The following is an 11,414-nucleotide window of genomic DNA, read 5'->3' as shown; positions in this document are numbered from 1 at the left end:
CCAAAGCCCTAAACCCAAAACCCCAAACCCTAAACCTCAACCCACGACCCTAGACCCTCAACCCTAAATCCTAAACCACAAACCCCAACCCCCCAACCACCAACCGCTAACCCCCAACCCTCAACCGAACACCTAAACCTCAATCCTTAACACCCAAACCCCTAAACCCCGAACCCTTAAACCCCTAAAACCCTAAACTAAACCCCTAAACACCTAAAACACTAAACTAAACCTCCAAACCCCTTAGCCCAATACCTAACCCCTAACCCCTGAACCCCTAACCCCCTAATTCCCAACCCCTTAAACCCTAAATCCTAAACCCTTAGGGTTTAGGGTTTGAGGTTTAGGGTTTGATGATGATGATGATGTGTGGACGCTCCTGAGCAAGATACCAAGTACGACAACCGTGTCTAGAGTGGACACGATATTCATATCGTTGGGTTGCGAAAGTCGGAAAGAATTATTGGGATTAGCATCGGCTCGCAGCAATGCGGCAAAGAGGTCTCCCCAGTTACGCACTAGTGCCAGCATCCAATCAGGGGGTGGCGAAGAACTGCTGCTGTTAAATGTGGCAGCGAGAAGGTCGGAGATACGAGTGAATGTAATCAATTCGCAAATCGTTTGAATCACGATGATCAGTGACCTCATGCGATCTGCGTAGGAGATCGTGGGGGTAGCCAGATCATTTACGACATTAGTGAGTGCGGTCGGGCCAAGGGCTATGTTATTCATACCTTGTCCGGAAACACGTTCCAGGGCATTGTAGCCGCCATCGTAACCCAAGAAAGCGGATCCGAGAATTAGATGGGGGGAAGTAGGAAAAGTACGCCCGAATTCCAACCACTCCGCAGAATTATCCAATTGGTAGGTGTCTAACTATAGGTTATTCCGTCGAATCCTCAGCCTGATGCAATGATTGTTGGTTCGCAGTATGATGTTGAACCATCGAGTGGGTGGATTCTGCTGAACGGGAAGTAGGGGAATATCGTGTGAAAAAGTCTCTCCCAATTCAACGCGCAAGTCATCAATGAAGTCCCTGTAAGCTCCATTATCCCTTTCAATGTTGAACTCCTTTGTGAATTCCGCCATTAACTGGATTCAATTCTGCGATTGACAATAATAATCAATCAATAGAAAAACATAAAAATAATAACTCAATGAAGTGTTTGTAATTATCATTTTCAACGTTGAATTCTACCATTAACTCAATTAATTCTGTCATTGACAATAATAATAAATCAATAGCTAAAATAATAATAATTAAAAGCTAAAATAATAATAATTAAATAATATTAACAAATAATTTTCATTTTTCTCATCTCAGGTGTTATTGTTAAATCTTGAATCGAATTGTGAATCGTTTTGCTAAAATAATGAATCGTGAATTGTATGATTCACTTTATTTGCGCTCGATCGCTAATGTTAAATAAAGTGAATCATACAATTTACTATTCATTATTTTAACAAAATGATTCACAATTCGATTCAAGATTTGACAATAATGCCTGAGATGAGAAAACTAAAAATTATTTATTAATAGTATTTAATTATTATAATTTTGACTTTTAATTATTATAATTTTGGCTATTGATTTATTATTATTTTAGATATTGATTTATTATTATTGTCAATGACAAAATTCAATTGAGTTAATGGCGGAATTTAACGTTGAAAAGGACAATTACAAGCTGAGTTATTATTTTTATGTTTTTCTATTGATTGATTATTAATGTCAATGGCAGAATTGAATTCAGTTAATGGCGTAATTCACAAAGGAGTTCAATTTTAAAAGGGGTAGGGAAATGTACAGGGATTTCATTGAGGACTTGCGCGTTGAATTGGGAGAGGCCTTTTCACACAATATTTTCGTTCTTCCCACACAGCAGAATCCACCCACTCGATGGTTCAACATCATACTTTGAACCAACATTCATTGGATCAAGCTGAGGATTCGACGGGACAACCTCTACTTGGTTGCCTGTCAAATGGAGTTTTTGAGGAGTGGTTGGAGTTCGGGTGTACTTTTCCGTATCTAATTCCCGGATCCACTTTCTTGGGTTACGTTGGCGGCTACAATGCCCTTGAACATGTTTCCGGATAAGGTATGAATAACATATCCCTTGGCCCGACCGCACTCACTAATGCCGTAATTGATCTGGCTACCTCCATGATCTCCTTCGCAGATCGCGCGAGGTCACTGATCATCGTAATTCGAATGATCTGCGAATCGATTAGATTTACTCGTATCTAAGATCTTCTTGCTGCTACATTCAGCAGCAGTAGTTCTTTGCCACCCCCTGATTGGATGCTTGTACTAGTGCGTGGCTGGAGAGACTACTTTGTCGTATTCCTGCGAGCTGATGCTGATCCCAATAATTTCTTCTGACTTCCGCAACCTAATAATATGACTATTGGGTCTGCTCTGGACGTGGTTGCCGTACTTGACATCTGGTTCAGGAGCGTCTTCGCATCATAATTATCGAACCCTGAACACTAGGGATTTAGAGTTTAGGGGTTGGGTTTAGGGTTTAGTTTAGGGTTTTAGGGGTTTGAGATTGAGGGGTTTGGGTGTTGGGGTTTAGGGTTGGGGGTTAGGGTTTTGGGTTGAACGTTTAGGGTTTTGGGTTTTATGTTTTTCTGGGGTTTAGGATTCTTAACGAATTAGGGTTTTTAGGGGATTTAGTGCTTTTAGGGGGTTTGGGGTTTAGAATTTAGGGTTTGGGGTTTAGGTTTTATGATTTATGGTTTGGGGTTTTGGTTTTGGGTTTTAAGGGTTCTAATGCCTTATATCCCTGACCCTAACCCCTAAAACGTAAACCCCTAACTCCAACTCCAACCCCCACTCCTTGACTCCTCACTCATAAGCCTAAATCCTAAACCCTTGTCCCAAAACCCCTGACCCCCGACCGTGGACCCTTGACTCCCGACCCTAAACCCTAATAGATCTTAAATCCTAAATCCTAATAGACCCTAGACTTTAGACCCTAAACCCTAATAGGCCCTAAACCCTAATAGTTCCTAGACCCGAAACTCTAATAGACCCCAGATCCTAATAGACCCTAGACCCTAGACCTCAAACCCTAAATAGTGAACCCCCTAAAAACCCTCTAGCCCCTTAAAAACCCTCTAAACCCCAAACACAAAACCCAAAGCCCAAAACCCCAAAACCCCAAAACCTAAACCTCAAACCCCAAACCCCAATCCCAAACCCAAACCTGAAACTCGAAACCCAAACCCCTAAAACCCTAAAACCCTAACCCTTAACCCCTAAACTCTCCAACCCTAATCCCTAAACCCTAAACCCTAAACTCTAACCTAAATCCCAAACTCTAAACCCTAAAAAATCCTAATCCCTCAACCCAAAACGCAAAACCCAAAAACCCCCAAACCCCCAACCTCAAACCCTAAATGCCAAGCCCTAAACCCTAAACCCCCAATCCCTAAAAGCTAAACCCCGAACACTGAAACCCCAAAACTCCAAACCCCCAACCATAAAACCGTAACCCCTAACCCCTAACCCCTAACCCCAACCCCAACCCCAACACCTAACCCCAACCATAAAACCGTAACCCCTAACCCCAACCCCAACACTTAACCCCAATCACTAAACCCCAAGCCCTAAACCATAAACCCTACCCTAACCCCTAACCCCTACTCTCCTAACCCCCAACCTCTAACCACTAACCCTAAACCTTACAGCCTAACCTCTAATCCCTAATCCCAAATCCTAAACCTTAAATCCTAAACTCTAAATCTTAAAAAATCCAAAACCCAAAACCCCAAATCCCAAGCCCTAAACCCAAATCCCAAAAGCCAAAAACCCAAAAATTCGAAAACACTTAACCCCAAATCTCAAACCCTAAACCCTAAATCCCCAAACCCTTAAAGCTAAACCCTAAACCCCGAACCCCGAAACCCAAAATCTCCAAACCCTAATCCCTAACCCCTAAACCCTAAATCCTTAACCCCAAACTCCAAAACCTAGCCCCAAACCCCAAACCCCAAACCCTAGACCATAAACCATAAACCATACCCTAACCCCCTAAACCCTACCTTAAACCCTAAACTTTAAACCCTAACCCCCTAACCCTAAATCTTCAAACCCCCAATCCCAACGGCCAAACCCTAAACCCTAACCCCTAAACCATAACCCCTGACCCTATACCGTCAACCCTAGACCCTAGACCATCAATTCTAAATCCTAAACCCCAAACCCTAATCCCTACCACCCAACCTCCCAACCCCTAACCCCCAACCTCCAGCCCTAAACCGAACACCTAAACCCCAACACCCAAACCCCTAACCCTTAAACCCCAAACCCTAAACACTAAACCCAAAAACCCAAAAACTCGAAACTAAACCCCTAAAACCCTAACCCCAACCTTTAACCCCTAACCCCCTAACTCCTAACCCCCAAACCCTAAACACTAAACCCTAAGGGTTAGGGTTTAGGGTTTGATGATGATGCGCGGACGCTTTTGAGGAAGATGCCAAGTACGACAACCGCGTCTAGAGCGGACACGATATTCATATCATTGGTTTACGGAAGTCAGATGAACTTATTGGGATCAGCATCAGCTCGCAGCAATGCGGCAAAGAGGTCTCCCTAGCCATGCAATCTTGCCAGCATTCAATCAAGGGTTGGCGAAGAACTACTGCTTCTGAATGTGGCAGCGAGAAGGTCCGAGATACGAGTGAATGTAATCGATTCACAGATCATTTGAATCACGATAATTAGTGACCTCATGCGATATGCGTAGGAGATCGTGGAGGTAGCCAGTTCATCTACAACATTAGTGAGCGCGGGCGAGCCAAGGGCTATGTTATTCATACCTTGTCCGAAAAGACGTTCCAGGGCATTGTAGCCGCCATTGTAACCTAAGAAAGTGGATCCGAGAATTAGATGTGGAGGAGTACGAGAAGTACGCCCAAACTCCAACCACTCATAATTGTGCAATTGGTAGGCGCCCAAGTAGAGGTTGTCCTGTCGAATCCTCAGTCTGATCCAATGATTGTTGGTTTGCAGTATGATGTTGAACCATCGAGTGGGTGGATTCTGTTGAGCGGGAAGTATGGGAATATTGTGTGAAAAGGTCTCTCCCAATTCAACGCGCAAGTCTTCAATGAAGTCCCTGTAAGCTCCACTACCCCTTTCAACGTTGAACTCGTTTGTGAATTCCGCCATTAATTGAATTCAATTTTGCCATTGACAATAATAATCAATCAATAGAAAAACATATAAATAATAATTCAATTAGTGCTTGTAATTATCCTTTTCAACGTTGAATTTTGCCATTAACTCAATTGAATTATGCCATTGACAATAATAATAAATCAATAGCTAAAATAATAATAATTAAAAGCTAAAATAATAATAATGAAATAATATTAGTAATTAATTTTCATTTTTCTCATCTCAGGCATTATTATCAAATCTTGAATCGAATCGTGAATCTTTTGCTAAAATAATGAATAGTGAATCGTATGATTAACTAAATAAAGTGAATCATACGATTCACTATTCATTATTTTAGTAAAACGATTCACGATTCGATTGAAGATTTGACAATAATGCCTGAGACGAGAAAAATAAAAATTATTTACTAATAGTATTTAATTATTATTATTTTAGCTATTGATTTATTATTATTTTAGCTACTGATTTATTATTATTGTCAATGGCAGAATTCAACGTGTAAAAGGATAATTACAGGCACTCCATTGAGTTATTATTTTTATGTTTTTCTATTGACTGATTATTAATGTCAATGTCAGAATTGAATTCAGTTAATGACGGAATTCACAAAGGAGTTCAACGTTAAAAGGGTAGTGGAGCGTACAGGAACTTCATTGAGGACTTACACGTTGAATTGGGAGAGACCTTCTCACACAATATTCCTATACGTCCCGCTCAGCAAAATCCACCCACTCGATGGTTCAACATCATACTGCGAACCAACAATCATTGGATTAGGCTGTGGATTCGACGGGACAACCTTTACTTGGACGCCTACCAAATGGAGTTTTTGAGGAATGGTTGGAGTTTGGGTGTACTTCTACTTCTCCACATCTAATTCCCGAATCCACTTTTTTGGGTTATGATGGTAGTTATAATGCCCTGTAGTGTATTTTCAGACAAGGTATGAGTGACATAGCCCTTGGCCTGACTGCACTCACTAATGTCGTAAATGATCTGGCTACCTCCACGATCGCCTTCGCAAATTGCGCGAGGTCACTTATTATCGTGATTCAAATGATCTGTGAATCGATTAGATTCAGTCGTATCCCCAATCTTCTCGCTGCCATATTCAGCAGTAGTAGTTCTTTGCCACCCCTGATTGGATGCTGGCACTAGTGCGTGGCTACGGAGACTTCTTTGCCGCATTCTCGCGAGGCAATGCTAATCCCAATAATTTCTTCCGACTTTCGTAACCCAATGATATGAATATTGTGTCAGCTCTGGACGTGATTTATATACTTGACATTTTGCTCAAGAGTGTCTGCGTATCATAATCATCAAATTCCAAATCCTAAACCCTAAGGATTTAGAGTTTAGGGGTTTGGGGTTTGGGTGTTAGGGTTTGGGTTTAGGATTGGGGTTTTGGGGTTTTGGAGTTTAGGTTTGAGGGTCTAGGGTTGAGGGTCGGGGGTTGGTGTTTAGGGTTTAGGGTTTTGGGTTTAAGGTAGGGTTTACAAGGTTAGGGTAGGGTTTACGGTTTGGTGTCAGGGGTTGGGGTTTGTGGTTTTAGGGTTTAGTGTTTCGTGGTTTAGGATTTATGATTTAGGGTGGGTTTTAGGAGTTTAGGGTTTGTGGTTTTCGGGTTTAGGGTTTGGGATTAGGGGCTAGGGGTTAGGGTTTATCGTTTAGGATTTAGGGGGTTAGGTTGGGGTTTGGGGTTCGGGTTGGGGGTTTCGAGGTTGGGGTCGGGGTCGAGGTTTGGGGTTTTAGGTTTGGGTTTTGGGTTTAGCGTCTAGGGGTTAGGGTTTATCGTTTAGGATTTAGGGGGTTAGGTTGGGGTTTGGGGTTCGGGTTGGGGGTTTCGAGGTTGGGGTCGGGGTCGAGGTTTGGGGTTTTAGGTTTGGGTTTTGGGTTTAGCGTTTAGGGGTTAGGGTTTAGGGTTAGGAGTTGAGGGTTAGGGTTGGAGGGTTTAGGGTTTTAGGTTTTGGGTTCTTAAGGGATTAGGATTTAGGGTTTTTAGGGGTTTAGGGTTTGTGGTTTTGGGGTTTGGATTTTGGGCTTCGGGTTTAAGGGTTTTGAAACCCTAAATCCCAAACCCCAAACCCTAAACCCTAATCCTAACTCCTAAACCCTAAACCGTTAAACCTTAACTCCCAACCCCAACCCCCAACGCCTAACCCCCTAACCCTAAACCTTAACTCGTAACCGCTAAACCCTAAACCCTAAACCCCTAACCCAAACATGAAACCCAAACCCCTAAAACCCTAAAACACTTAACCCCTAAACCCCTATACCCCTAAACCCAAACACCAAACCCCAAACCCTAATTCCTAAACTCTAAACCTCAAACTTTAAACCCTAACCCCTAAAAACCCAAAACCACAAATCCCAAACCGAAGACCCTAAACCCCCAAACCCTAAAAGCTAAACCCAAAAACCCCAAATCCCATAACCCTAAAGCCCAAATCCCAAACCCTAAACTCTACCCTAACGCCTAATCCCTAAATTGTTAATCCCTAACCCCTAGACCCTAACCCTAAACCCTGCACCTTAACTCCAAACCCTAAACCCTAAAAAATCCTCAACCCAAAACCAAAGCCCAAAACCCAAAACCCCCAAAACCCCAAACCCTAAGTCCCAAACCCTAAACCCTAAATTTTAAACGCCCAAACCCTAAAAGCTAAATCTCGAACACTGAACCCAGAAACCGCGAAACACAAAAACCCCAAACCCTAATCCCTAAACCTTAAACCCTAAACCATAAACCTTAAACCCCAAACTCGAAAATCTCTTCACCCCAAACCCCAAAGCCAAAACCCTAAACCATAAACCCTACCTAACCTCCTAAACCCTACCCTAAACCCTAACCCCTAACCCTCTAACCTCAAACCTTGAAATCCCCGACCCCAACCCCAACCCCAACCCCCAAACCCTAAACCCACCTTGACCCTCAACCTTAGACCCTAGATCCTCAACCTCAAATCCTAAATCCCAAACCCAAACCCCTAACACCTAACCCCCAACCCCTAACTCTAAACCGAACACCTAAATCCCAAATCCCAACACCCAAATCCTAAAACCCCAAACCCTAAACCCCTAAAACGTTAAAACCCTAAACAATACCTCTAAACCCCAAACCCCTAACTCCATACCCTTACCCTCCAGCCCCTAACCCCCTAACCCCAAAACCCTAAACCCTAAACCCTAAAACCTTAGGGTTTAGGCTTACGGTTTGGGGTTTAGGATTTGATGATGATGATGCGCGGACACTCTTGAGCAATATGTCAAGTACGGTAACCGCGTCCAGAGCGGACACGATATTCATATCATTGGGTTGCAGAAGTCGGAAGAAATTATTGGGATCAACATCGGCTCACAACAATGCGGCAAAGAGGTCTCCGTAGCCACGCACTAGTGCTAGCATCCAATCAGGGAATGATGAAGAACTACTACTACTGAATGTGACAGCGAGCATCCAATCAGGGAATGATGAAGAACTACTACTACTGAATGTGACAGCGAGAAGGTTGGAGATACGAGTGAATGTAATCGATTTGCAAAACATTTGAATCACGATGATCAGTGACCTCATGCGATCTGCGTAGGAGATCGTTGAGGTAGCCAGATCATTTACGGCATTAGTGAGTGCAGTCGGGCCAAGGGCTATGTCATTCATACCTTGTCCGGAAACACGTTCCAAGGCATTGTAGCTGCCATCGTAACCCAAGAAACTAGATTTTGGAATTAGATGTAGAGAAGTAGGAAACGTATCCCCGAACTCCAACCACTCCTCAAAATTCTCCAATTAGTAGGCGTCCAAGTAAAGGTTGTCCTGTCGAATCCTCAGCCTGATCTAATGATTGTTGGTTCGTAGTATGATGTTGAACCATCGAGTGGGTGGATTTTGCTGAGCAGGAAGTACGGGAATATTGTGTGAAAAGGTCTCTCCCAATTCAACGTGTAAGTCCTCAATGAAGTTCCTGTAAGCTCCACTACCCTTTTCAACGTTGAACACCTTTGTGAATTCTGCTATTAACTGAATTCAATTTTGTGATTGACAATAATAATCAATCAATAGAAAAACATAAAAATACTAACTCAATGGAGTGCTTGTAATTATCGTTTTCAACGTTGAATTCTGCCATTAACTCAATTGAATTCTGTCATTGACAATAATAATAAATCAATAGCTAAAATAATAATAATACTACTAAAAGCTAAAATAATAATAATTAAATAATATTAATAAATAATTTTCATTTTTCTCATCTCAGACATTAGTGTCAAATCGTGAATCGAATCGTGAATCATTTTGCTACAATAATGAATCGTGAATCGCATGATTCACCTTATTTGCGTCCGATCGCTATTGTTAAATAAAGTGAATCATACGATTCATCATTCATTATTTTAGCAAAAGAATTCAGGATTCGATTTAATATTTGACAATAATGCATGAGATGAGAAAAAAGAAAGTTATTTATTAATAGTATTTAATTATTATTATTTTAGCTTTTAATTATTATTATTTTAGTTATTATTATTTTAGTTATTGCTTTATTATTATTTTAGCTATTGATTTATTATTATTGTCAATGATCGAATTCAATTGAGTTAATAGCAAAATTTAACGTTGAGAAGGATAATTACAAGCACTCCATTGAGTTAGTATTTTTATGTTTTTGTATTGATTGATTATTAATGTCAATAGCAGAATTGAATTCAGTTAATGGCGAAATTCACAAAGAAGTTCAATGTTGAGAGGGGTAGTGGAGCGTACATGGACTTCATTGAGGACTTGCGTGTTGAATTAGGAGAGACCTTTTCACACAATATTCTCGTACTTCCTGTTCAGTAGAATCCACTCACTCGATGGTTCAACATCATACTGCGAACCAACAACCATTGGATCAGGCTGAGGATTCGACGGGACAACCTCTACTTGGACGCCTACCAAATAGAGTTTTTGAGAAGTGGTTGGAGTTCGGGCGTACTTTTTCTACTTTTCCATATGTAATTCCCGAATCTACTTTCTTGGGTTAGGATGATGGCTACAATGCCTTGGAACGTGTTTCCGGACATGGTATGAATAACACAGCCGCTGGCTCGACTGCACTCACTAATGCTGTAAATTATCTGGCTACCTCTATGATCTCCTTCATAGATCGCGCGAGGTCAATGATCATCGTGATTCAAATGATCTGCGAATCGATGAGATTCACTCGTATCTCCAATCTTTTCGCTGCCACATTCAGTAGCAGTAGTTCTTCGCCTCCCCCTTATTGAACGTGGGCACTAGTATGTGGCTGGAGAGACTTCTTTGTCGCAATCCTGCGAGCCGATGTTAATCCCAATAATTTATTCCGACTTCCGCAACCCAATGATAAAAGTATTGTGTTCGCTTTGGACGTGGTTGGCGTACTTGGCATCCTGCTCCGGAGCGTTCGCGTATCATAATCATCAAACCCTTAGGGTTTAGGATTTCAAGGTTTGGGGTTTAGTTTAGGGGTTAGGGATTTAGGGTTTGGGTGTTGGGGTTTGGGTTGAGGGTCGGGGGTTTAGGGGGTTAGGGTAGGTTTTATGGTTTAGGGGTTAGGGTAGGTTTTAGGGTTTGGTGTCTAGTGTTATGGTTTGGGGTTTCAGGGTTCGGGATTTGGGGGTTTAGGTTTGGGGTTTTCGTGTTTAGGGTTTAGCGTTTCGGAGTTTAGGGGTTAGCGGTTAGGGTTTCGGGTTAGGTGTTAGGGGTTAGTTTTTAGGGTTTAGGGGTTTAGGTTGGGGATTGCAGTTCGAGTTGGGGGTTTCGGGTTTGGTTTCGGGGTATGGGTCAGGGTTGGGGTTTAGGTTTAGGGGTTAGGGTTAAGGGTTTAGGATTTTGCATTTTTGGTTATGGATTTTGGGTTTTAAGGGGGTTTAGGGTTCTTAAGGGTTAGAATTTAGGGTTTAGGATTAGGATTTGCGATGGTTTGGAGTTTTGGGTTTCGGGTTTAAGGGTTTTGAAATCCCAAATCCTAAACGCCTAACCCCTTAAACCCTAAAACACTAACCCCTAAAACCCCAACCCCAATACCAAACCCTTAACTCCTAACCCCTAAGCCTAAACCCTAACCCCCAGGCCCTAAACCCCTGACCCCCGACCCTATAACCTAGACCCCCGACCCTAGTCCCTAGACCCTAAACCCTAATAGACCTTAAATCCTATTAGACCCTAGACCCTAGATGTAACGCCCCAAATTTC

General features: G+C 42.1%; 1 protein-coding gene across 1 annotated transcript; it reads right to left on the bottom strand.

Annotated features, from left to right (window-relative positions):
- Positions 1-1,057: 1,057 nt before the first annotated feature.
- On the bottom strand, positions 1,058-5,185 carry LOC145813055 (protein synthesis inhibitor II-like). The gene is made up of 2 exons (XM_082908319.1): positions 4,834-5,185; positions 1,058-1,104 (listed from the first exon to the last, which is right to left on the bottom strand). The coding sequence occupies exons 1-2, from the start codon at positions 5,183-5,185 to the stop codon at positions 1,058-1,060; spliced, it is 399 nt and encodes a 132-aa protein (XP_082764445.1).
- Positions 5,186-11,414: the final 6,229 nt, after the last annotated feature.

This window comes from Camellia sinensis, chromosome 15 (assembly GCF_055761805.1).
Source record: "Camellia sinensis isolate YWXY chromosome 15, ASM5576180v1, whole genome shotgun sequence".
Taxonomy (NCBI): Eukaryota; Viridiplantae; Streptophyta; class Magnoliopsida; order Ericales; family Theaceae; genus Camellia; species Camellia sinensis.
The sequence above is the reverse complement of the archived record's forward strand: the minus strand, read 5'-3'. Positions and strand labels throughout refer to the sequence as shown.